This window comes from Anas platyrhynchos, chromosome 28 (assembly GCF_047663525.1).
Source record: "Anas platyrhynchos isolate ZD024472 breed Pekin duck chromosome 28, IASCAAS_PekinDuck_T2T, whole genome shotgun sequence".
Lineage (NCBI taxonomy): Eukaryota > Metazoa > Chordata > Aves > Anseriformes > Anatidae > Anas > Anas platyrhynchos.
The window spans coordinates 5,944,305-5,969,175 of NC_092614.1; the positions used below are offsets into that span (position 1 = coordinate 5,944,305).

Sequence of the window (24,871 nt, forward strand, 5' to 3'; positions counted from 1 at the left end):
CTCAGAGGTGAAGGGAACGTTTTCGTCCACGGAAACCCTCTAGCCCGTAAGACATCTTTGAAAACCAACCCCTGAGAAGCTTTCTGCAAACCCCAGCCCTGCTGCGAAGCTCAGCGCTGCCTCTTCCAGGAAATGCTGCAGGCACTGGGACTCAGCGTGGGGAAGGAGCGGGGTAGGCTGCCTGTTCCCATGCTGCTGGTAGCCAGCGGTGGCTGCGCTGTCACCACAGCACGATGGTGCAGCCCTGTGGTTTGTCTCTGCTCCCTGGTACTGTCAGCTCGCCTGTTTCCATCGCTCCGAGATGCTCTTGATCTCCATGCCAAAGGTTTCCAAAGCTGCACGCAAAGCCAACACCCATCTATGCACTCCCAGTGTCCTCGTCCCCCTGCGCGCTGTGGCTCTTGTGCCCCATGGCACGTCCCTGCCCCGTGGGCATCTGTTTGCTTACCCCAGCCTGGGCTGATTTGGCTTCAGTGGTGGACCTGGAGCCACCATGCCCCTGCCGCCAGCACTGCTGCAGCCCGGTGCCCAGGGTCCTGTCGCCTATGCAAGCACCTCTGAGTCCCCTCCTGCTCCCCACAGAGCTGGGGGCCACCCCACGGTGGTGACAGGGGGACACCAACCATGAGGGCAGTGGAGCCAGGAGCCATGGGGCTTTTGGGGGCTGTGGGACCATGGGGCGAGCAAAACCTGGCTCCAACCAGCTCCCAGTGTGGGGGAGGACACCAGAAAAGGGGGCTCCCACCATCTCCTCCTGCTCCCCATGGCCACCAAAGCCACCCTTGCAGATGCCAGCAGGTGACAAGGACGCCGGGCAGGCTCTGTTAAAATAAACCTTTATTTGACTCGCTTGACAGCCGGGTCTCGATCTTTGCCCATCGCCAGTACTCGAGCACAGACCTGAACGCAGCCGGCCCTGCGTTCGTCGCTGAGCCAAGCGGAGGCTCAGTACCACGGCTGTGGTGGCAGTGGCAGGGTCCCCTTGGGGACCTCGTGGTGGCAGGCACCACCCCCGCAGCCCAAGGGGCCAGGATCAAGCGTGGCTGGGGCTGGTGATGTTTGCGGGGGGGTTGCTGTCACTCATCGTGCCCCCAGAGCCGTGCTGGGCTGGTGGTGGCCTGGCCACCCTGTCCTGGCTGTCACAGTGTCCCTGTCCCCGTGACGGGAAGAGCGGGGTGTGCAGATGGGGTGGCACCGTGGGACCCAGACAGGGTCCCCGAATCCCACAGGGACCCCAACCCGCCCTGCTGGCACCCTGCCCAGCTGGCACCCTGTCCCCCACACGAGCGAGCGGTGTCCCCAGCCCATCTCCGCGCCCTGTGCAGGGAACGGGGCATCCACAGCGCGGGCGGGTGCCCAGCCCCACACAGGGGCACCCCGACCCCACGTGCAGCACGGGCTGGGGACGCGGCGTCCCCCCTCACCGCAGCCACGGGGACCTCACAGGCGCTTGCATTTAACGTGCACGAAGAGCGTGGCGGGGGACAGGGACGCCCCGTCCTTGGAGAGCAGGTGGATGTGGCGATACCCTGGGGACAGAGCCGGGCTGAGCGGGGGGCGCGGGGCCGTTCCCCCCCCAAAGCCCACCAGCGGGGCGCGGGCGCCCACCCACCTTCCCGCATGCTGGCCAGGGGCAGGGTGAACTGCCCCACAAAGTCGTTGCAGGAGGTGCTGTCGTGGTCCTCCACCACGAAGCGCACCAGCGCCAGCTCGGGCGCCTGCAGCTGGAAGCTCAGCGTCTCCTCCCAGCGCGGGTTGAAGCCTGCGGCACTGAGTCAGGGTGGGCACGGCCACCACGGCCACCGGCCACCCCGGGCACGGGACCGGCTCGTCACGCCGCCACCGCGCTCGCCCCAAAACTGGGTTTGGGTCTTTGGTGGCTTGGGTGTCACCCCAGGGTGGGGTGTGGGGGGAGTGAGGGAATGGGGGAGGCACTGGGGGTGGTATGCTGGGGTATACTGGAAGGAATGGGGTTCATACTGGGGTATACTGGAAGGAATGGGGTTCATGCTGGGATGTACTGGGTGGAATGGGATCACAATGGGAGCAGGCTGGCGCGTACTGGAGGGAATGATGGTGACACTGGGACTGGGCTGAGGTATACCAGGGGAATGGGAGGGACATTTGGGCCAGGCTGGGGTATACTGGGGGAGTGATGGTGACACTGGGAGCAGGCTGAGGTATACGGGGGGAACGGTGACAATGGGGATAGGCTGGGGTATACTGGCAGAAAGGGGGGCCATACTGGGAGCAGGCTGAGCTGTACTGGGTGGGATGGGGATGAAAAGGGAGACCAGCAAGGCAGTGCTGATGGAAACGGGAATGACACCGGGACCAGACTGGAGTACACTGGACAGGAGGAGGAAGCAGCACTGGGACGACTGGGATGCCCTGGGTACCAGCTCAGCCTGGGGCTCACAGAGGACCTCTGGGCCATGGGGTGCCTGGAGAACCCCCCCACCCCTGGGTGCCCCGGGGCCCGGCCGCGCTCACCGTTGTTGCTCCTGTAGCCGGTTTGCTGCTTGCTGCAGTCGGCCGGCACTCCGTGGATCTCCACCCGCACGAAGGGGTCCACGATGGAGCTGCGCTTCTCCTGGTTCAGCTTGGGCAGCTGCTGGGCCGTGATGACCTGCGGGCCAGAGGGTGCAGGGGGCTGGCGGCACGGCGGGCACAGTGGCCTCGGGGGAAGGGACAAGGGTGGCACGTGGCTGGGAGTGGGCACAGGGCTGGTGTCCCCCAGGAGATGGGCAGCACCTGGGTGGGCATTGGGATGGGGGCAGTGCCACGCAGGGGCAGGGATGTGGGTGGTTCTCAGAGAGATCCAAGGACAGCACCAGTGTCCCCAGGTGGCACCTGGCCGGGCATGGGGTTGGTGTCACCCAGCGGGGCTGCAGGTGGCACCCACGCTGGCAGGAGGGGGGGACGCTCACCCTGATGTGCAGCACGAGGCAGCGGGGGCCCTCGACGTGGGGGCTGCGCAGGAAGGGGGGCTTCAGCACGTAGCCACAGCACCCATTGCCCAGGAAGCGCCCGGCGTTCAGGTCCATCTCGTAGCCCGGCGTCTGGAAGTTGAGGGCCACTGCGGGGACAGGGACAAGGACGGGGACAGGGGCATCACGCTGGGTGCTGGGCCCTGGGGTGCCGGTTTGGGGGTGCCCAGGGGTTCTGGGGGCTCACCCAGCTGGCAGCCGGCGTTCCACATCTCCTGGGGGTTGTAGTTGGAGGAGTTCATCTTCAGCCCCAGCGGGTAGACGCGGCTGAGCTGCCGGGCGTTGTAGCGCACGAACGCCGGGCCTGGAGGGTGCCAGCTGAGCAGGGCAGGGGCCGCAGCACCCATGGGTGCCACGCGTCCTGCCCACACCCTGTGCCAGGGGACGCTCGCAGACCCTGCCCAGCCAGCTGGGAGCAGACCTCAAATCTTGGCCTGGACCCCAAAACCTGACCCCAACCTCAGACCTTGAACACGGCTCCTGACCCTGGACCTTGGCTGCAGACCCCAGGCCCTGAGCCTGAGCCCAAAGCCCAGGCCCTGGCCCCAGATACTCCCCCAGATGTCACATCCCAAGCCCCGACCTTCAAACCAGAGCCCCCAGTCCCACCAGTCCTGAGCTGGTTGTGGCCGGTGTGTTCCCAACCCAAGGAGCCACCTCAATGACAGGACCCAGAGCATCCCCGCCTGGTCCAGCCCTGACCCATGTCCTGGTGTGGCTCTGTCCATGTCCCTGTCCCCGTCCCGCTGCCCTCACCCGCCTCCTTGATGAGCCTCCGGGCCTTCCTCTCGCTGAAGGAGGACATCTCGCAGGGCCGGGGGTGTTGCAGGGCCTGGGCCAGGCCGGGGAAGGGCACGGCCTGGCAGTACACCACCACCGCCGACAGCTCTGGGGCCACCTGCGACGCGTCCTTGGCCTGCAGGAGCCACCGTGGCATCAGGACCAGCAGCAGCCCCACCTGCCTGAGGGTTCTCACAGCCCCCACACCGCTGGCACTGAGACCAACGGGGCTACGGAGGCTACCACAGTGATGGAGAACCTGAGGCATCGGAGACCTCCAAGGTGATGGAGACCCCAAAGCGAGGGACAAGCCAATATATCAGAGACCCCAAGGAGATGGAGAACGTGAGGTGATGGACAGCCCAAAGCAACGGGGAACTTGAGGTGATGCAGACCTCAAGGTGGTGGAGACCACGAGGTGATGGAAAACCAAGGGATGGAGAAACCTCCCCCAGATACTGCGAGGTGATGGACGCCCCAAGGGGATGGAGACCCAAGGCCGTGGTGTTCCCAAGAACATCCCAGAAATTGAGCACCAGATCCCACAGGGCAAGAGAGGCACCACCGGGGGCTCCCCAAGCAGGGCAGTGACAGCCGCTCGCCCCCCGTGGCCCCCCCCCGCCTCCAGCACCTGACCCACCTGCAGCGGTTGGATCTCCTGCAGCGACTGGAAGAGGAGAGAGTGAGGCTGTGCTGGGGACACCGCAGTGCTCGCCTGCCCCGCACAGCCCCAGGACAGCCCCTTACCCGCTGGCTGCTTCTCTCCTGCAGCCTCTCCTCCTCCTCCTCTTCTTCCTCCACTTCCTCCTCCTCTTCTTTCTTCTCCTCCTCTTCCTCCTCTTCCTCAGGGTCGGGGGCGGCGGTGACACCCCGGGGCTCACCCCACGGCTCCGGCAGCTTCTTGCCCTTCACCAGGACCTTCCCCTTCAGCTGCTGCAGGACAAAGGGCCGAGCTCAGGGCGGGCTGGGGACACGGGGACGCGGTGGCAGGCGGGGTGGCCTCACCTCCGGGGACGGGAGGTTGTCGGGGTCCTGCCCGTCCAGCGGCTGCGTCAGCAGCATGTCCCCGAGGATGGCCTTCATGTGCCGCGCCATGGTGGCCTGCTGCTCCAGCCCGCAGTGGTTCTCCAGGGAGAGGATGACGGGGTAGGGCGATCGCTGGGGACGGGAACGGGGACGGGGACGGGGACGGGAACGGGGATGGGGACGGGGACGGGGACAGGCAGCGCTGAGCACCTGGCACCCAGCACCCACGCCGGGGCTGCCAGCGCCGTCCTCACCTTGAAGGCGTAATCGCGGATGCTCTCGATGACATCGCGGAAGAGGATTTTGGAGGTGAGCGTGTGGCCGTGGTAGATGACGGGCTCCCCGTCGGCACCTTCCCAGCAGTCCAGCTCCACGCAGCGGCAGCCCGTCATCAGCGCCCTGCCACCGCGCCGCCACCGCCGGGTGAGTCCCCGCGCCACCCGCAGCGACCCCGCCGTGCCCGCGGGCACCTCACGGCACCCACCTGACATAGGCTTCGGTGCTGCTGGTGCCGCCGATCTGGTTGTGGGTCAGGTAGGTGTTGTGGGAGGAGGAGATGAAGTAGTGGCACAGGGGCTGGCTCATGTCCTGGTGCACCTTGGTGTGCTCCTGGTTGAGGATGTCACCGGCGGCCGAGAGCAGGTACATCATGAAGCCATCCAGCATCATCAGGTCCTGCTGCCTGGCTGAGGGACGCAGCGGAGGGGTGTCACTGGCATGCAGCCGGCAGGGTGGCCCCGCATGGATTGTCCCCACGTGGGTGTCCCCTGTCTCCTGGCAGTGCCATGTTCACCCCAGGCCCGGCGCTGTGGCACCCAGGGAACATGCGAGTCCCCTTGGGTGTCCCATGCCCACCCTGATGTCCTCCATCCGCCTCTGCCTCGACCACCCTGGACCTGGCGTGGTGGCACCCACAAGATCTGGAAGTTCCCTGTCCCCACCCCAACGTCCCCCATTTTGACAGCACCCCCAGGCCTCGTACTGCAGTACCCAGAGGACACAAATGTCCCCTTGGTGTCCCATCGCTGTCCCCTTGGTGTCCCATCGCTGCCCGATAGCCCCAGGCAGCGCCACATCCACCCTGGGGCTGGCATCTCGGCTCCCGTGGGAAATGGAGGTTTTGTCTCCACCCAGATGTCCCCTGTCCTGATAGCACCATGCCCACCTGGCGTCATACACCCAGGGGATGTGGAGGTCCCCTTGATGTCCCACCTCCACTCAGATGTCCCACGTCCTGCTGGTGACATGGAGACAACTGTCCCCGCCCTGCTGTCCCCTGTCCCTGGGCTGTGCCACATTCTCCGTGGGACCGGCACTACGGCACCCTAAGGACGTGGAGGTCCCTTTGGTGTCCACCTCCACCCTTATGTCCCCTGTGTTGGCGCACTGCCACCCAGTGCCACCACAAGGGAAGGACCAGAGGGACACAGAGCCACGCACCCCAGCCCTGGAGAGCCTCATGCTCACCTGGGGGACACCACCACGTCCCCCCCATGAGCTGCCACCCCTTTTGCTCCACACCCAGCCCACCCGCCAAGCTCGCCATCCTCATCGTGGGACATCCCCGTCCCTACCCTTCTCGTTGAGCTCGTGGGCGTGGATGATGGCGCGGGCCTGGCGCAGGGTGGCCTCCTCGCCCTGGTCTCGCAGGAACTCGCGCAGCTCCTCGGCCGACAGCACGCAGTCCTCGCCCGAGTAGTGCCCGAAAAGCTCCTCCAGCTCCGGCCGCCGCAGCAGCCGCCGGCAGAACTCCTCCAGCTCCCGGCCCTCCAGCCGCTCGTCACCCGAGCGGTCACACTCCTGATGGGACCACGGCCCGGCCTCAGGGACCGTCCCCTCGGCCAGGCCCACCCAGGCTGGGAGTCTGTGTGATGAGTTTGGGGGTCTCGGCTACCTGCTGGGGGGCTTGGGGATGCATAGGGGGTGTCCGCTCTGTGTCCCCCCCCCAGCCCTCTGTCACCTGGAGCACGCAGGTCACATCCCTGCTGTGTCCCCACAGTCCCTATGCCCCCCAAGCTCAGGATGGAGCCAAGCAGAGCGCCGTGCCTCAGTTTCCCTAGGGGTAAAGGGCCCTGGGGAGGTGCTGCTGTCCCCAGAGAGACACCCGGGGAGGTGTCACACCCTAGGGACCAATGGAGCCACATGGGGACAGCGTGGGGACAGCTCCCATCACGACAGGACCTGGACATTGGCAGCGCTCAGGGTGCAATGAGTTTGACAGTCCTCTGCGTTGGGCAGGGAAGGAGCCAGCGTGCCCTCAGCCAGGTGACAGCGGGTGACAGGGCGCAGGGCGGGTACCTTGAAGAGCTTGTAGGCGTAGATGTCGTTCATGTCGATGTTGATCATCCGCAGCATGCTCTTCACCTCCTGGAAGCACATCTTGTTGTCCTTGTTCTTGTCGGCTCGCTGCAGGATGCCGTGGATCCAGCTGCGTGGCGCTAAGGAAAGCGCCCCAGGCTGTCCCCAGGCTGTCCCAGGGCTGTCCCCGGGCTGTCCCCGAGCTGTCCCCACGCCACGCCCCGCTGTCCCACAAAGGATACTGGTCGAGCTTCTCCCGCTGGTTCATGGCCTGCAGCCGCGCCATCAGCTTGGTGAGCCCCTGCACCCAGTGCTGGGCGTCCTCCTCGCCCCGCGCCGCCAGGTCGAGGTTCTTGCGCTTGCCCTTGAAGACGATGGTGAAGCAGTGCCGCTCGGGGAAGGAGCCACCGTACTTGCGCAGCCCCTCCGACTGGTGGCCCTGGCGCACGCCCTCGATGTGCATCACGGAGACTGCGGGGACACGCGCCCTGACGGTCCCCACCCCGTGCGGAGGCGGCCACCGGTCCCCAGCCGAGCCGATGGCTCAGCACGGCCGTGGGATCGCCCCCACCCACCATGCCCCAGCACCCCGCTGGTGGCCACCCCCTGTGTCCCCATGGCAGTGCCGGGTGTCCCCTCTGCTCCCCAGGGTGCCGCGGGCAGGGACCGGGCGCTCTCGGTGCAGCTGACGCTGCAGCAGAGCTGAAGCCACTAAGCCCAGGCGAGACGGGGCCCAGCGGGTCCAGGCCACTGTCCCCTGCGGGGATGGGGGTGGTGACGCCGGGGGGGGGATGGCGCCGTCTCGCAGCAGTGCCAGCACTGGGCAGACGTCCCAGTGAGCGTGGAGAGAGCTGGGTGACGCCAGGGAGTGGGGACAAAGCCCGGCCGGGATGGAGCCGGGTCCCTGCGCCAGTCCCGAGGGGGAGAGCAAAGGGAGTGGGCTCTGGGGGCTCAGCTTGGGGGCACTGGGAGGCACTGGGAGGCTCTGGGGGCAGTGGAAGGCAATGGGTGAAGTGGAAGAAACTGGGTGCACTGCGATGTGATGGGATGCACTGCAAGGCAATGGGATACACTGGGTGCACTGGGACACACTGGAATGCATTGCGATGCACTGGAAGGCACTGGGATGCACTGGGTGGAATGGGATGTACTGGGAGGCACTGGGAGACACTGGTCCATGGCTGGGGGCAGAGCAAGCTCAAGGAGGGGGGGGCTGTGGCTGAGTTGGGGTCCAGATCCCGGCTCCCACCCGCACCCACGTGTGCTGGGGCTCTGCCCCCCTCCCCGCCGCTCCCCGCAATTCGAGGCCGGCAGGACCCAGCCCGGGGTCCCCAGCCCCTGGGGACGCCCCCCCCCAGTGCCAGCACCTACAGATCTGCTTGGAGGGGGCGCGCCTGAAGCGCCGCTCGAACCAGACGGTCATGCCGTCCTCCTGCAGGCGGTACAGCCGCTCCTTCGCCCGCCGCGCCTTCACCTTGCGCAGCAGCGAGCCCCGCAGCATCAGCTGGATGTCCTCGTCCTCCGTCAGCCCTGCGAGGGGACCGGCCCCGTGGGTGCACCGGGGTGGGGGCACCGGGCGCACCGGGTGGGAATGGGGGTGGCTCTGTGCGCGTCTGAGTGCGGGTACGTGCACGGTGCAGGGCACATGAGGGGATGGGGTGGGATGGGGTGGGATGGGGTGGGGTGGGATGGGATGGGGTGGGGTGGGATGGGATGGGATGGGATGGGATGGGATGGGGTGGGATGGGATGGGATGGGATGGGGTGGGATGGGGTGGGATGGGATGGGATGGGATGGAGTGGGGTGGGGTGGGGTGGGGTGGGGTGGGGTGGGGTGGGGTGGGGTGGGGTGGGGTGGGGTGGGGTGGGATGGGATGGGATGGGGTGGGATGGGGTGGGACGGGATGGGGTGGCACAGGACATGACACAACAAGATGGAAAGGCCAGGACAACGGTTTGGGATGGAATGGGACATACGTGACAGGACGTGACAATACAGATAGGACACGACAGGAGAAGATGGGACAGGTTGGATGGGATAGAAAAGGGTGGATGGAACATATATGGCAGGATGGGACGGGACGGGACTGGTCAGGATGGGACAGGATGGGACGGGATGGGACAGGACAAGCCACTGCCATCAGCCCCATTTGGGCACCGCAGGGCCGGGCCAGGGCACGGCAGCAGTCACGGAGCCCAGCCCTCGGGCCAGGGCTGCTGGATCCCAGCAAAGCCGCCCAAATCCGGTGTGGGATTTGGCTGGCAGCAAGCGGCCCCTCACCCGTCCCCCACAGCCCCAACCGCGCCCCCGGGGCTGGCGGGGACCACGTGGCGGTGACGGTCCCTGCCCGGACGGGGCTGTGACCAGGCTGGGCACAATGACGGGGTGGCCTCGGGGGACCTGCACACCCGCAGCCTCACCACCAGGACTTTTCCGTCCATTCTCCATGAAAGTTATTTCCTCCTCCTTTTTTTTTTTTTTTCAGTTGTTTTGTTGGTTTTTTTTTTGCAACCATTCTTGGAGAACGGCCCCAGTGACTGTGCCCCCGCGCCCTTCAGGAATGCTCCTCCTGGGGTGGGAAACGGCAGTTTCGGGTCCCTGAGCTGGCCACAGACCTCTGGGACACGGCCACCATCACTGCCACCACCTCCTGTGACACCTCCTGGGGGATCTGTCCCTGTCCCTGTCCCCATCGGGCCACGTCCTCGCCTGGCACCGGCCGCCCGCACGTGAGCCACAGCCGGGGGCCAGGAGCTGACCACGCCGTGGGGGGACGGGTGGGTGCCGGGACGTGGGGACGGGTCGGGGTAGGGCTGTAGGGCTGCCGGGACGCCCGCACGTCCAGGTGCAGCCCTGCGAGGACACACGGACGGACGGACGGACAGACGGACGGATGGACGGACGGACGGGTGCACTGATGCGGGGACACCCGGACAGCCGGGCACCAGGACACACGGACACGCGCCCGGAGCCACTGGAGCCAAGCTCCTGCCCCGACACCCGCAACAAAACCCAAACCAGGACCACCCCCCCCATGTGGGGCCATACACAGCCCCCCACCGCCACCCGGCCACCCCGAGCCCCTTGTCCCCCTGCGCCCCACGGGACAGGCACTGGTCACCCAGAGGGGGTGGCACGGGGGTGACGAGGGCTCTGTCCCCTTCTGCTTGCAGTGGGGACCCCCCCCGGCAATAGGGACCCCCCTCCAGCCATGGGGACACCCCTGGCAATGGGGAGCCTCCGACCGCGGGGACCCCAAAATCACGGTGACCCCCCCACCGCGGGGACCTCGCCCACCTTTGGGGACACCGCCCGACCGGGGACCCTCGCTGCCACGGGGGGGTAGGGGGGATAACGGGACCCTCCCCCGGTGCCCCCCCCCGGCCCTCACCCATCTTCCTGAAGGCTCTGCCGGCTCGCCGGGGGCCACCGGCCCCGTCCGGGGGGGGCCGGGGCTGCTCGGGGCCGGGACGCGCCCTCCGCCCGCAGATCATGGCGAGGGCCCGGTGCTGCCGGTGTCCGCCGGGCCCCCGGGGCTCCCCCCCCCCGGGCTGGGCGGAGGCGGCGGGGAGGGGACGGGAGGGGAGGGGCGGCCCCGCCGGGACCGGGGCCCGGAGCGGGGAAGGGCCGGGAGGGGCCCGGGAGGCGTAACCCGGCCGGGAGGGGGGGGGCAGCGGGGGGGCGCCGGGGGGTCGGTACCGGGGGGGGGGTCGGTACCGGAGGGGTCGGTACCGGAGGGATTGCAACGGGGGGGGGGTCGGTACCGGGGGGTTCGCCACCGGGGGGGGAGCACCGGGGGCTTAGGTACCGGGGGGCTCGGTACCGAAGGGTTCGGCAACGGGGGGGTTGCACCGGGGGGGGGAACAGGGGATTCAGGACCGGGGGGATCGGTACCGGGGGGGTCGGTACTGGGTGGGTCGGTACCGGAGGGATTTCACTGGGGGGGTCGGCACCGGGGGGGGGGGCACCGAGGGCTTGGGTACCGAACGGGGGGCACCTGGGGGCTCGGTACCAAAGGGGTTCGGCACCGGGGGGATTGCACCGGGGGGAGCAACAGGGGGGTCGGCACTGGGGGGGGCACCGGGGCTTCGGTACCGGAGGGTTCGGCACTGGAGGGGGTCGGTACCGGAGGGGATGCACCGGGGGGGTCGTTACTGGGGGGTCAGCACCGGTGGGGGGTCGGTACCGGGAGGTTCGTTACGGGAGGGGGGCGGCACCGGGGGGATTGCACCGGGAGGGTGGGGTCGGTACCGGAGGATTCTGCATTGGGAGGGTCGGTGTCGACGAGGATCGGTACCGGGGGGGGGGGGCACCGGAGGGGGGCGGTACCGGCGGGGATCCGTACGGGGGGGGGGGGGGCAGTACCGGGGGGATTGCACCTGGGGGGTTCAGCACCGGAGTGGGGTGGCACCAGAGGGGGTCGGTACCGGGGGGTTCAGTACCGGGGGGGAGCAGCACCGGGGGGGTTGAACCCAGGGCCCTACACCAGGGGCCCCCCATCACAGGACCCCGCTCTGCCCGGGGACGTGGCTGCCGGTGCCGGAGCTGGTGCCCAGCACCAGGAGGGACCCGTGGGCCACCCCTGTGCCACCACGCCTGGGGACAGCGCCAGGCCTCGTCCCAGCTCCGGTGGCACCCGGTGCGCTCGGGCTGGGTGATGCTGTGCTGGCCTAGCGGGGTGGTGGCAGCCTGGTGGCACACGGGGACACGGCCACGTCGGTGATGCGGGACGTGGTGGCCTCGCCTGGGGTCACGCCGCAGCTGGGGTCTGGAGCCTGGCCCCCAGCCCCATCCCAGGCTCCCCGGCCCCGGCCCCTCCACCCGAACCAGGCGTTGATTTCAAGCCCTGTGCTGGTGGCAAGGGCTGCCCCCACCTGGCTGGCACCAACTCTTGCCAAAACCGCCAGCACCGGGGGACAAGAGGCTGCCCCAGGCCGGGACGTGGGGACCAGGAGCTGCAGCACAAAGCAAGGAACTGGGAACCCCAGCATGGGGCAGGGGGTTCCTCATGGGTCAGGGAGGGCGTGACCATGGCCACATGTGGGACCGGAGGGCACCCTGCGACATCTGGGCACTATGGGCAATCTCTGAGCACTCTGGGGGGACATCTGTAAATCCAGGGCAACATCTGGGCATCCCTGGAGCAACCTCTGGTTGTCCTGGAGCAACATCTGGGCACCCTGGGTGACCTCTGGGCACCCTGGGGCAGCATCTGCACACCCAGGGCAACACCTGGGCACCACAGAATGACATCGGGGCATCCCTGGGGCCACCTCTGGTTATCCTGAAGCAACACCTGTACATCAAGGGAGACCCTCGGGCTTCTGGAGCAACACTCGGGTGTCCTGGATGGTCTGTGAGCATCCCGGAACAACGTCTGAGGATCCAGGGCAACCCCTGGGCAGCGTGAGGTGGTGTCTGGGCACCACGGAGCAATAATTGGGTGAGCTGGGGGCACATGAAGGCAGCTGGGGGGAACATCTGGGCAGCCCCTCGGGCGTGTTTTTGGGGTGCTGAGGCCTTTGGGGACATGGGGACTTGGGGAATTTTAAACAGGGGCAGCAGAGCCCAGGGCAGTGCCCCCTTGTGCTTGGCCCGTGACTTTTACCCGTTCAGGAGCCGCAGAAGGCATTTGGTGTATTTATGCAGAAATGAAGGCATTTGGTGTTATTTATGCAAAAATGAAGGCATTTGGTGTATTGATGCAAAACGCCTCTTTCTCTGCTGGAAAACTTCGGAAAGCAGCTGCATCCACCCCGAAATGCACTTGCAACCGGATAGCCGGGCTCTGCCCTGGCCCCGCTCCAAGCCCTCGGCCCCCGAGGGGAATTGCACGGGCAGGAATTCAGCTGCCGACACCACACCGAGCGAGTTTTGGAAGATCCTGGGGGAGAAGCGAACCGTGAAACGGTGCCGTGAGCGCGGCGGCAGCCACCAGCCCCCGGGGGTAGGACACGTCCCGTCCCCCCCCCCCCCCCCTCCCTGTCCTGCACCAGCCCTGGGCCGCGCCAGGGAATCAAAACACGTTGCATAACCACAACCCAGCAAAAAAAAAAAAAAAAACACATCACCACCACCAATATTATTAATAGCAGGATTACGAGCGGGGAAAGAATGGCTTATTGCATAAAATAAACACGGCCGAGGCTGGGGGGGGGGGGTATGGCTCGGAAATCCCTCACAGCCCGCAGCGGGAGCGGATCCCACTGCAGGCTCTGGGGGAGCAGATCCCACCCCAGGCCCTGAGGGCTCAGATCCCACCCCGGGCCCCGAGGGAGCAGATCCCACCCCGGCCCTCTCAGCGTTGCCATTTTCTGCCCTGATGCAGAGGCAGCCGCTGGGCAGCGTTCCCGGCCCCGTCGGGCACAGCTCGCGTCCCGTGAGCCAGGCCCAGGCCATGGCTGCAGCCGGGGCTGGTTGTGCAGTCAGAGCCCAGCCGCCATCCCGGGGGGGGGCAGGAACCTGCCGTGGGAGCTCCGAAGTGGCAGCAGGATGGGACCCCCCCCCCTCGCTGCCTCGTTTTGCTGGGCCTTCGACTTTGGCACCAAGCACGGGCCATGTGGCCGTGGCCTGGCCCCCTCCCCACACCCAGCCCTGGCCGAGGGCTGGGCCCAGGCACCCCCAGGTGGCCGCAGGGCTGCCCATGGTGGCCCCCCCCCGGCCGTGCCCCCCCCCCCGGGCCGTTCTGTCACCGTAACGCCCCCGGCCCCGGGGCACCGCGTGCCCCCCGCTGCCACCCCCGTGTCCCCCCGCGGCACACCCCTGCCCTGCGCCCTCCCCGCGGGGGCCCAGTCCCGCCCCCTCCTCCCCACGGCCGCTATCCCAGTTTGGTTTTTATATTGACCTAAATTGGATTTTTATAATTAACCAAAAAAATGACCAAAAATAACCAGCCCCCCCCCCAGGCCCAGCTGCCCCGTGCCCTGCGGTGAGTCCCCTGCCCCCCACCCAGCACTGAGCCCCCCCCATGACGCCCGCCCTGCCCAGTGCCCCCAGTGCCCCCAGCGCGTCTCCCAGTGCTCCCAGTGCCCCCCCCCCGTGCACTGCCCCTTTAAATCCCCCCCCATCCCCGGGCTCTGTCCCTTTAAATCCCCCCCCCCGCCCCGGGCCCCCGCCCCCTGCCCGCCGCCCTGCAGCCCCGCCCTCGGCCAGCAGGGGGCGCCGCTTCCCCGGCCGAGCCGCGCTCCCATTGGCTCCGCCGCGCCGCTCACCGAGCGGGGCGGGAGGGGAGGGCGCAGCGCGGCCCGTTTCGGAAGCGGCGCGCTGATTGGGCGCGGCGCCGAGGTAATGATGAAAGGCGAGCGCTGATTGGCTCCGCGCTCTCCCCTCACGGAGAGGCGCTCGGCGGGGCCGGGACCGGGACCGGGCCGGAGCCCGGGGCGGCGGCGGCGGCGGGGCCATGGCGGAGCCGGGCTGCGGGGCCCAGTTCCGGGCCGCCGTGCGCGTTATCCAGGGGCTGCCCCGCAGCGGTGAGTGCGGCCGGGCCCGAAGCGGCCCCGGGGGGTGAGGGGGAGCTCGGTCGTTCCCGGGTCCGGTGGCGGCGGCCGCGGCCGCGCTGAGGCGTTTGCGGTGCCGCAGGCTCGTACCGGCCGTCCTACGAGGAGATGCTGCGCTTCTACAGCTACTACAAGCAGGCGACGGCGGGGCGCTGCCAGGGCCCCCGGCCCGGCTTCTGGGACCCCATCGGCCGGTACAAGTGGTAAGCGGGGGGGGTCGGGGCCGCTCCGGGGCCGGTTCGGGCCCGGCCCGGCCCCGCCTGACGGCGCCGCTCCCCGCAGGGACGCCTGGCACAGCCTGGGGAGGATGACCAAGGAGGAGGCGATGGCCGCGTACGTGGCCGAGATGAAGAAGGTGGCCCAGAAGGTAGCGGGGAGCGGGACGGGCCCGGCCCGGTGCCTCCCGCCGGGCCCCGCCGCAGCTGTGGCCGTCCCCAGGTCATCGACACCGTGCCCATGGACGAGGCGACGCGGGAGATGTTCAAGTACTTCGAGCCGCTCTACGAGGTGATCCGCGACATGCCGCGGCCCCCCGAGGACTTCTTCAAAGGGGAAGGGGGTGAGTGGGAGCCCCGCTGCCCCCCCGCTGCCCCGCATGCCCCTCGCTCCTCACGCCTGCCCCCCTGCTGCTGCTGTCCTGGCACGGCCATCGCCTCGAGGCTCTGCTCCCCAAGAGGGGACACGGGGGACACACCACGTCCCGCCTGGCTCCCCATTTCCCGAGGAGGTGCTGCTGAGGTGCTTGTCTGAGCACCGCTCTCCAGCAGGTGCCTCCTCAGCGTGGGCTTTCTCTGCCCTAAAGTTCTTGGGAGAAAACTTGAGCTTTGGCTTCCGAACAGCCCAAGGCCATATGCAGCCAAAGGTAGAGCCGGGGGCTTGGTGCAGGTTCAGCATCCCGGCCACGGGGCTCTCCTTTCTCCTGGTCAGCCTGGGCACGGGCACGCCTCCAGGCAGGGCGGGCTGCCAACCAGAGCCAGGGTCATCCGATAGAAACAGGTGCCTGTTTTTGCAGCAGAGTGGAGATGGAGAAACAGGGGTTGGGAAAGGGGATTAGTGGGATCTGGAGATGCTGGAACAGCCTTGTAACTATGAAAAGTCCTCTTCCAGCCCTTTCCACATGTGTCTGGTGGCTGCTGTCTCACGCTGAGGGGTTGCTGGGGACCCTTCTCACCCCTGGAGCAGGGTGGTTCCTGTGAGAAGGGTTTGAGCGAGTGAGGGGCTGGGTTTGGCTGTCCGAGAGCCAGCCGTGCTGTTTCGGAGGGGAGGCTGCCTCAGAAAGGCTGTGCATCCGGACGTGTGCCTGTGCCTAATTTCCAGTAGACTAGCTCGGCAGCAGGTGAGCTTTGGGGTATATTTGCAGCAGGTTTAAACCATCAGTGCTTCCCTAATGTCAGAGGCGCTCTGGCAAACAGCCTCGCTCTCTGCCTGTCCCCAGGCATCTGTCCCCACTCTGACAGCCACTGTCACCCCCTGTGTCTGCAGAGCTGCCCAAACACGTCGCCTGGACGGCACCCTCCTGTACGGCTTGGCCTTACAGGGGCTGCTCCTTCCTGTGGTGCCCAGATGCTTTTGTTCTCTATGTTGACACCAAATCTAGTTCCTTTAAAATGCAAACAGACTTTATTTTTCTCTGGTCAATAGAAGCTGGGGCTAACCTCCTAGTCATTTCTCACTGAGTGTGTCCCCCTGCATAGTGACACGTAGAAATGGCAGCCTCGTTTGTGCCTAAACCAGGCACTGTCTGCAGAGCAAAGGAACCCCAGGTGCCTGAAACATGGTTTAAAAGTCTGAGCTTCTTAAGCTGTTGAGTCATTTGTGTTAAAGGCTCTTAAACCTGCCTTGAGATGTGCTGCCGCAACTTCTGCTGGTGATGATGCAGGTGAGGAAGGTGGGTGGGCGCTGGTAGCAGTGCCCGAGGTACGGTCAGAACGTGGCAGGTGCCAGCTCGCAGAGAGCTGCGTGGTTTCCCTCGCTTTGCAGGCCAGAGGCGGTGCGTGCGGTGGCCGAGCCACTCTCGTTCTTGTTTATTTACAGCCGGCGCACCATAAACCACGACTTGGAACCCAGTTGTGAATGGCGCAGGGTCGCAGCAGGTCTCGAGCCGACAAAGCTTTCCCAAGCATCTTTGCACACACAGGCCGAGACTGAAGCAACCCCGGACCCACAGTTAAGCACCTCCATCCTGCCGCCCAGGCGGTGCTGCTCCCCCGGCCCCGCAGGCGCACGGGGGCTGGTGGTGGAGCTCAGCTCCTCGGGGCGGAGGTGACGGGACCCTGCCCGGCGGGGCAGGCACAGGGCTTGCTGTGAGCAGAGGCCTGGGGTGCTGGTCTCGGGGCAGCCTCCACACTCACTCCTGCGCTGTGTGGTCCCGTCCCATAGCTGGGAGCCTGGTGTGACGGCGGGCTGGGGACGGCAGCCCCGCAGAGGTGCACGGGCAAGGCACCAGCAGGGCGGCGTTGCCACATCCCCGCATGGCCAGGAGCAGGGAGCAAAGTCCCAGCTGCCGAAGGGCTGCGTGGCTGGCTTAACCCCGTGGGCCCAGCCGGGCACCCGAAGAGACGGCGGGAGCTGGTTTATAAACACAGACACGTTCTGGCTGCTGCCTGCCCCTGGGTGAAGCCTCTCCTCCGCTCCTGTTAGCCATCGAGCTCGCTGCTGCACACATCCTTGTTGCCCCAGGCTCCCAAATCCACATGTCCCCCACTCTGCCCAGCAGTGAAACAGCTGTGAGGAGCCCAGCGCAGAGCTGGGCAGGGTGGGCTGCACCACAGGGATGTGAGCAGCGCCTTCACTCTGCTCTCCCTCTCTCTGTCTCTGTGCAGATGGGCAGGAGCAGGCGGCAGACCCCAGCCAGGACGAGCAAGCGAGCGGCCCGGCCGCGGAGCAGCGGGAGGACGTGCTGCCCGAGGAGCTGCAGGACGGGCAGCGAGCGCCAGGTTGGTCTCCCCGGCGTGGCCAGCACCCGGCAGAGACCCCGCGGAGGAGGCACCGGCGACAGAGCCGGGCTGGGCTTCCATCTCTCCGCAGAGCTGTTGGCTTCAGGCACGTGTGGTCCGACCCTGCCTGTGTTTCGGGCACTGCCCCGGTCACGCAGAGCCAGAGCTTCTCGTGGGGGCAGCTCTCGGTGCTGGGATAACCCTGAGTGCGTTGGGTGCCTTCGTGTTGCTCGTGTCTGGGCAAAGGGGCCTGATTCTGCTGGCCTGCCGCAGAGGGCTGAGGGCTGGGAGTGTGACGCGCTCCCGTGGACGGGGAAAATGCCCTGAGAGGTCTGTGCTCTGGGAGGGGAAGTTCTCCCTCGGCCCGAGCCAAGTTTGCCCAGCCGGTGGGGCTCTGTGGGGCCCTGGTGGTGGATTTGCATGGCCCCAGCACACCCACCCGCTGCCGGCGCTGTGCTGGGGACAGCAAACTCCCTGTGCCCCCTCCCTGTGGCGGCACACGCAGCTCTCCCCGCCCGAAGGGGCCCCTGCTTCGGCCTCGTGCTGCAGGGAGGAGTCCTGCCCGGCCCTCCCTCGAGGAGCGAATATGGTCACGGAGCGAGCGTGGGCTGGGGCTGAGCGCAGCCGGGAGCTGGCACCCGCTGGTGGCACCCGCAGGACGTACGGGGTGCGCTGCGCTGTCCCTCAGCAGTGCTGGACTTGGGGTGGGAGGCGGGGAAGATTGATTCCCTGGGGCGTTGGATGCTGCAGTGCCCCGTGCCAGGGGTTGTGCTGTCAGGACACGGCAGCCTCCTTCCTGGGGGGAGCTGGACGTGCGCAGAGAGCTGCCCTGGAAAGCCCCGTGCTGGGGCTTGTGAGTGAGGCTCTGCAACGCATTGGGCAGGGAGGGGACGGGGAATTCAGACTCCCGGCCGCGGTGCTGAGCCAGCAGCAGCCCCGTTCCTTCGCCCTCTGTGCCTCGGTTTCCTCCCCAGGAGCGTGAGCGATGCGTTGCTGCCTCGTGCGGGTGGAGTTAACGCTGCTTTGAGCCTCCCGCTGAAGAGCTCCGGCCTCCTCCTGCCACCCTGCTTTGTGCATGCTGACACCGGCTCTGTGCCCGCTTGCAGCCCGGCTGCCTTCCGCCTGCGCGGGGCTCCTGCTGCCCCCAAACGCCTTTTGTCACGCCAGCACCACCTGCGGCTGAGCCGTGTGCTTCCCTTCCAGGAGGAGGGCTGGCTCCTGCTGCCGACATGCGCGAGGGTAGCCAGGTGGCCAGTGACTCTGAGGGGGAAGTGTTCTGCGACACCCTGGAGCAGATGGAGCCTGAGCAGGTAACGTCTCCTGGGGCAGGACGGCCTCGAGGAGGGCTGGGGTCCCTCCACACCGTGGCAGAAACTTCCCCTGCCGGCAGCCCTGCTCCAAACAGCAGCTGTCACGTTTTGCTGTCACCTCTGCACTGCTTTCCTGGCAGCCCCACAACACCCCAAACGTCTACAGGGGCCCCGGTGAAGCAGCCCTGCCGTGTCCCTGTGCGTTGGAGCCTGGTCCCATCACTGAGGGCAGGCTGAGGAGCCCTCAGGTGCCCCGGCAGCACCCGCAGCCTCCCTCACTGCTGCAGCACGGCCCCGGTGGCTGAGCAGGGCTGGCCCCAAGCTGTGCAAGCACCCAGTGGCCCCGCCACTCACTCATTGCTCCCTGCTCGTCCCTGTGCTCGCAGGCACCACGGTGCCGCCCGCAGCGCGAGGCGCTTCCAGTACTGCAGCGAGCGCCCCTGGGCAGGAGGCACGAGGCCGCCCGCACGCCTGGGTCCTCCAGGAGCTCTGCCCCGGCCTCCCGTGTCCCCCGGGGAGGGAGGGGGGGTCTCAGGGCCGTTCTTCTCTACCCCCGCACAGGCTGGGCAGCCGCTGGGCAAGCAGGGGCTCTCCCTGAACAGCGCCCAGGCCGGGCCTGAGCCCCGAGCGCCCCGTGCCGCTGGGCGGGGAGAGCGGGGCGAAGGCAGAAGACGAGCGGGGAGGAGCGGCACTGGCCTCGCAGCCCCGGGCTCTGACAGAGGTGGGTGAGCGCTGGGCTCCTGGCGCCTTCCCGCTGCTCCCTCCTCACCCTGGGGTGCCCGTGCAGGGGCTGAGCAGAGAGGCGAGGGCTGTGACCACCAGCAGCCTGGCTCAGTAGCCACACGTCCCGTGCGTCCCCTCTCTTCATCCCTCGGTCCCCATGCAGCTCCGTGTTTCACCCCGCCGGGACAGATCCCCTTTGTTGTCCCCGGGCTGTGTGACAGCTGTGCCCGCTGCCCTGCGCTGCTGGGCCCGTGGCTTCTCTCCAGCAGCCCGGCTCAGAGCGCAGCTCCCCGGCAGCGTGAGCCCTGCAGCGAGCACCGCACGGCCCCACCGGCAGCGTCCCGGTGTGGTGGGACCTGGCTGGGAGCTCACCGCGGGGCTTGGGTGGGCCAAGCTGGGCTTGGTGCCCCTGGAGGCACTGGTCCAGGGGACAGCACCACTGCCCTGCTCCAGCCCTCCCTGCGGTGCCAGTCGCGTGCCACCAGCCTCCAGTGCTGCAGGTGTCAGCGCTGCTGCAGGGACGGAGCCAGGAGCCCTGCTGCTGCCCCGTGCTCTCCCCGTCCTGCCGGACACATCTGGGGGCTGTGCTTGGGGCTGGCTCTGCCACCCTCGCCAGCAGGGCTCCGTCTGTGGAGGGGCAGGAGCACGACCCACCGCCGTGCTTATCTCCCCATTAATGTTTCCATAAACCCTCCCGGGCTGCTTGACCTTGGGAGTTAACTTGTAACGAGGCCGATAAAGCCAGCCTGGGCTGTCCCCGGGGCACCAGAGCGAGCGGGCAGCGCAGGGGCCAAGGAGCAGCCCGTGCCACGGCAGGCACTTGCCTGTCCCCCACTTGCAGTGAGGATGATTTGGGTGTCGCACGGGCTGTGGTGAGGCAGGTTTGGGGGCTCTGCTGAGCCTCGGGGCCGGCAGAGTGGCAGCCAGGCAGGCCAGGCACCCTCCTGGCCTTCACTGCCGCGCTTGGTGAACCGAGGTGACCCGCGTGTGCCCGTGCAGGTGCAGTGTCAGTGGGGCAGAGGTTGCCCAGCACAGCCACTGCTGCACTGGGGGACACGGTGCCAGTCCCTGGCCCCAGAGCTGCTGGGGGAGAGGGACGTGGGCTGCTGGGCCGGGCTGGGAGCTCCCAGCTCTGCGCGTGCCAAGGTTGGGCAGAGCCGTGTGGGCAGCCTGGGGCAGGACGCAGGCACCTGCTGAGATCCAGCAGCAGTGCACGGCCTCGGGTCCTCGGGGAGCTCGGCCTGCCCGGGTGAGTGGCATCGCCCCTGCGCCACGTGCGCCGTGCTAGTCCCGTGCCACCTCCTGTCTGAGCAGCGCCCGTCTTTGCACCCTGCAGATCCGCAGCTTGCTGGGGCAGCGCAGGATGCCGAGAGCGCCCCTGAGCTTGCCCACGGGAGCCAGGGGCTGCTGCTGGAGGTGGACGCCCACGTGGCCGGCACCGTGCGGGCCCTGCAGGACGACATGCAGCGCGTGCTGCAGCGCCTGAGCGAGCTGGAGACGCTCACCTCTGCGCAGGTACGTGCCCGGCCACGCAGAGAGCTGGGGGTGCTGGCCCGTGGGGCTGTGCTGCCCCCCAGGTGTCGCCGGTCCCTGTCCCTGCCCACGCAGCCCGGGTTGGCCCAGGTGCTGAGAGACCTTGGGCTGCTGTCGTGGCCTGGCAGGGTGGAGGCTGCGGCTGCTGCTCTGAGCTGCCCCGAGGTGCGGGCAGGGAGCTGCCGTCCCCGCCATCCCCCCTGCCCCGGGTCCTGGCCCGGCTGCTCTGCAGAGCTCTGCCTGGGCCCGGTTGCTCCCAGCCCCTCTCTGTGGGGATGCGGTGGCTGAGCGGGGGTGCCTGGCCCTGGCCGCACCCTGACACCTCTCCTGTCTCGCAGGGGGACGCCTCTGGGGCTGAACCTGGCCGGCTGCTTGCACCGCAGGTGAGTTGGAGGCGGGCAGGGCGCTTCCTGCTGCTGGCCCCTCCGTGTCCCTGCCCCATGGGGCCTGGCTCCCCAGCCCCTACCCTGACACTGCTGGGGGTGGTGGGGGACAGACAGGGGGACAGTCCCTTGGCTGGGAAGCAGGAGCAGCCCTGGGGATGCGACCCCGGCGTCCGGGCAGCAGGGACGATGCGGTGGCAGCACGAGGAGACCTCGGCGGGATGATGGCCGCGAAAAGGACGGCCGGGCTGTGTCGGTGCCCCCACTGCCCTTTGGGATAGGGGCCGGGGGGGCTCGGTCTCAGCGCTAACACCGAGCCCTTGTGCCCCCCTCCCCCCGTCTGTCCCTCACCAGGCAGCGTTCCCGTGGCCGCTGGCGGTGTCCCCGCGCACGCTGCTGTTCCTCATCGCCTGGCCCTTCGTCACCCAGTGGCTGCTGCGCCGCTGGCAGGGCACCAAGAGGTGACCGCCGCGGGACGGCCCCGCTCCGCCTGCCCCCACCGCCACCGCCCTCCTGCCGCTTCTCACGAGCCGGGAAAGCGCCGGGACCGCCGCACCCCCACCCCCCACCGCCGCCTTCCTGCCACCGGCGGTCCCGGCCCCGAGGGAGCCGAGCTGCGAGCCCGGGACCCCCCGGGACCCCCGGACCCCCCCCTCGCAGCCGGCCCCGGGTCGGGGCGGGGCCGCCTCGCACCGCCGCTCCCAGCCGCTGGGCCCGGCCCCGCACGCACGGGGGCGCCCGAGCGCTGCCCGCACCCGCGGCGCCGCCATCACACAGCGGGGAGCGGGGCCGGAGCCCCCCGGGGGGGCCCGCGGGGAGCCGGGGGAGCTGCGGGGGCCGAGGCCCCATTAAAGCGTTGCCTTCTCAGCCCGGCGCCCGCTCCGTGCTCTGCGGGGACCCCGGGGGGGGGCACCCCGCGACCACCGGCCCCGGCCCCGCCAGCCCCGGGCTGTGCCCGTGCCCCCCGGTGGCGGGGACATCGCTGGGGGGGGGGGGGCATGGCCCGGCCCCGCGCCTTCAGGCCTGGGGGGGTCCTTGGGGGGGTCCCCGGGAGGTGCTGCCCCCCCCCGTCCCCGTCCCTCCCTCTCTCGGCCCCGCCCCTCCGGTTGTGGCCGCGGCGCCTTTAAGCCGGGCCTCGTCCCCTCCCGGTTTGTTTACATCTCCCTCCGCGCTCTGACCGCATCACCCAGCGCGGCCCCGGGACTCCTCCGCCCGCACTCTCCCCCCCTCCCCCCCCCCGTTTCTCTCCCCCCCGCCCTCCGGGTCCCGCTGCCGCCCCCCGACAGCCCCGGGGGGGCCAGGACCGGGCCGCGGGGCGGGGCCGCAGCACCTCCCGTGTGTCCCTCCGCGCCGCGGGGACTCTTTTCGGGCCGTGCCACCCGCCGGGCGCGGGGGGGGCGGGGCCGCTGCCCTCAGCGCCGCCCTGAAGGTCGCCCCCCCCCCCCCCGCGTATGGTACGGCCCGGACCCGCCTCCTGCCCTCCCCGATTGGTGGAGCGGCTCGCGAGTGACGTTCCGCCCCGCCAATCGTCGCCCGCTCGTCCGTGCGGCCAGGGGGCGGGGCTCCGCGCGAGGTCCCGCCCCCCTCGCCCGCTGATTGGTCGCGGGGCGGGGCCTGAGGCTCGCGGGGAGCCGCGGTGGCAGCGGCGGGCGCGCGGAGGGGGCGGGGCGAGCAGCGCGCATGCGCGGGGCGGGGCGGGGCGCTCGCGGCTATATAAGGCGGGGAAACGGGCGGGGAGCGGCAGTCGGGAGCTGGCGGCGGCGGCGGCGGGTGGCGGTGCGGGGAGGGGCGGGGCGCGGAGGGGGGAGGAGGCGGCGGCGGCGGCGCGTGCCATGCGCGCGGGGGGGCGGGCCCAGCGGCGTTAACCCCTCGGCGACCGGAGGCGGCGACCCCCGGGCTCCGGCCCCGTGCCATGGCCCCGACGGCCTGAGGGGGCCCCCATGCGGCGCGGGTAGCGGCCGCCGGCCGGGAGCGCAGCCCGGAGCCATGGCAGACGCAACGGCCGCCGAGCCGCAGCCCCCGTCCGCCGCGGAGCCGCAGCCCGAGCGGGGCGAGCAGCAGCAGCAGCAGCCGGAGGCGGCGGCGGACGGCGAGGCCGGGAGGCTGCCGGCCCCCGGGGCGGCGGCGACGGCGGCGGAGGAGGAGGAGGAGGCGGCGACGGCGGCGGAGGGCGCGGGCGGCGCCGAGGGGCGGCCGGCGGAGGGCGGCGCGGCGCGGCCCGGCCTGGGGCCGCGGTACCGGGCGGCCGTGGGGCGCGCCGAGGAGTGGCCGGCCAAGAAGAAGCACCGGCGGCGGCCGTCGAAGAAGAAGCGGCGCTGGAAGCCCTACTCGAAGCTGAGCTGGGAGGAGAAGCAGCAGTTCGACGAGCGGCAGAGCCTGCGCGCCTCGCGGCTCCGCGCCGAGATGTTCGCCAAGGGGCAGCCGGTGGCCCCCTACAACACCACGCAGTTCCTGATGGAGGACCACGACCAGGAGGAGCCCGACCTCAAGACCGGGCTGTACCCGCGGCGGGCGGCCGCCAAGTCGGACGACACGAGCGAGGAGGACTTCCTGGAGGAGGCGGCCGAGGAGGACGGCGGCAGCGACGGCATGGGGGGCGACGGCAGCGAGTTTCTGCAGAGGGACTTCTCGGAGACCTACGAGCGGTACCATGTGGAGAGCCTGCAGAACATGAGCAAGCAGGAGCTGGTCAAGGAGTACCTGGAGCTGGAGAAGTGCCTCTCCCGCATGGAGGACGAGAACAACCGGCTGAGGATGGAGAGCAAAAAGTACGGGGGGGAGGCGGCGGAGGCGGCCCGGGTGCGGCAGCTGGAGCAGGAGGTGGACAGGTTGCGAGCCGAGAACCTGCAGCTGCTGAAGGAGAAGGACCTGCACAGACAGGAGAAAGCCCCCAGCAAGCTGGGGGAGTGACACTGGGGGGGGGGACAGGGGGGCTTTTTACAGTGGTGGGATGTAACATTATATACATGTGTACAGAGATGCCGGCGGACCCTTTTTACGACGCGTAATCGGAATAAACCACAGCCTTGTATCGGTTTGACGCTCTCGCTGTAGTGTAGTGTGTGTGCTGCTCGGCCTGTGTGCAGCTGAGGCTTCCCCCTTTTTTAGGTGGCTGTGACGGGGCTAGGGGAGGGGTTGATGTATAAGTGAACTTGATTTATGATGCTTTTTTTTTTGTGTGTGTGTGTGTGTTTAAACCAAAAATGATCCCCAAGAAACTTGTAAATTGGCCAAAACTGACTATAAAAATTATAGAGGTCTAATAAATTTAATTACTTGTAACTGTAACAGTTTCGGTGTGATTTCTAGAAAATATTCAAAATGTCATTCTCCCATGCGGGAATACATTTTGAATCATTTTCATGATATTACAACTGGTCTATGAAGTTTTTCGAT

General features: G+C 68.2%; 3 protein-coding genes and 1 long non-coding RNA gene across 10 annotated transcripts; 3 read left to right on the forward strand and 1 right to left on the reverse strand.

The window, feature by feature from the left end:
- Positions 1-820: 820 nt before the first annotated feature.
- On the reverse strand, positions 821-10,668 carry PLCD3 (phospholipase C delta 3). Of its 4 annotated transcripts, none has more exons than XM_072028672.1 (16): positions 10,486-10,668; positions 8,466-8,624; positions 7,337-7,565; positions 7,095-7,224; positions 6,371-6,596; positions 5,281-5,482; positions 5,051-5,195; positions 4,776-4,895; positions 4,518-4,700; positions 4,411-4,437; positions 3,747-3,906; positions 3,178-3,294; positions 2,931-3,079; positions 2,494-2,629; positions 1,613-1,762; positions 821-1,529 (listed from the first exon to the last, which is right to left on the reverse strand). In XM_072028672.1, the coding sequence occupies exons 1-16, from the start codon at positions 10,586-10,588 to the stop codon at positions 1,441-1,443; spliced, it is 2,325 nt and encodes a 774-aa protein (XP_071884773.1). In that variant the 5' UTR covers positions 10,589-10,668; the 3' UTR covers positions 821-1,440. The 4 variants fall into 4 exon arrangements, with proteins under 4 accessions (XP_071884773.1, XP_071884772.1, XP_071884771.1 ...); XM_072028671.1 differs by having other exon boundaries at positions 4,518-4,703; XM_072028670.1 differs by having other exon boundaries at positions 4,776-4,928.
- Positions 10,669-11,452: 784 nt separating this feature from the next.
- On the forward strand, positions 11,453-12,804 carry LOC139999681 (uncharacterized). The gene is made up of 2 exons (XR_011805175.1): positions 11,453-12,537; positions 12,744-12,804. It is a non-coding gene; the product is annotated as an uncharacterized lncRNA (long non-coding RNA).
- Positions 12,805-14,336: 1,532 nt separating this feature from the next.
- ACBD4 (acyl-CoA binding domain containing 4) lies at positions 14,337-22,342 on the forward strand. 4 transcript variants are annotated; one of them, XM_072028674.1, is made up of 10 exons: positions 14,349-14,563; positions 14,673-14,793; positions 14,873-14,957; positions 15,029-15,149; positions 17,413-17,526; positions 18,730-18,836; positions 19,398-19,557; positions 20,896-21,074; positions 21,431-21,475; positions 21,830-22,342. In XM_072028674.1, the coding sequence occupies exons 1-10, from the start codon at positions 14,494-14,496 to the stop codon at positions 21,938-21,940; spliced, it is 1,113 nt and encodes a 370-aa protein (XP_071884775.1). In that variant the 5' UTR covers positions 14,349-14,493; the 3' UTR covers positions 21,941-22,342. The 4 variants fall into 4 exon arrangements, with proteins under 4 accessions (XP_071884778.1, XP_071884775.1, XP_071884776.1 ...); XM_072028675.1 differs by having other exon boundaries at positions 14,408-14,563; positions 14,716-14,793; XM_072028676.1 differs by lacking the exon at positions 14,673-14,793 and having other exon boundaries at positions 14,419-14,563.
- Positions 22,343-23,228: 886 nt separating this feature from the next.
- On the forward strand, positions 23,229-24,763 carry HEXIM1 (HEXIM P-TEFb complex subunit 1). The gene has a single exon (XM_027445296.3). It carries the CDS (start codon positions 23,462-23,464, stop codon positions 24,383-24,385), a length of 924 nt encoding a protein of 307 aa, XP_027301097.1. The 5' UTR covers positions 23,229-23,461; the 3' UTR covers positions 24,386-24,763.
- The last annotated feature ends 108 nt before the right edge of the window (positions 24,764-24,871 follow it).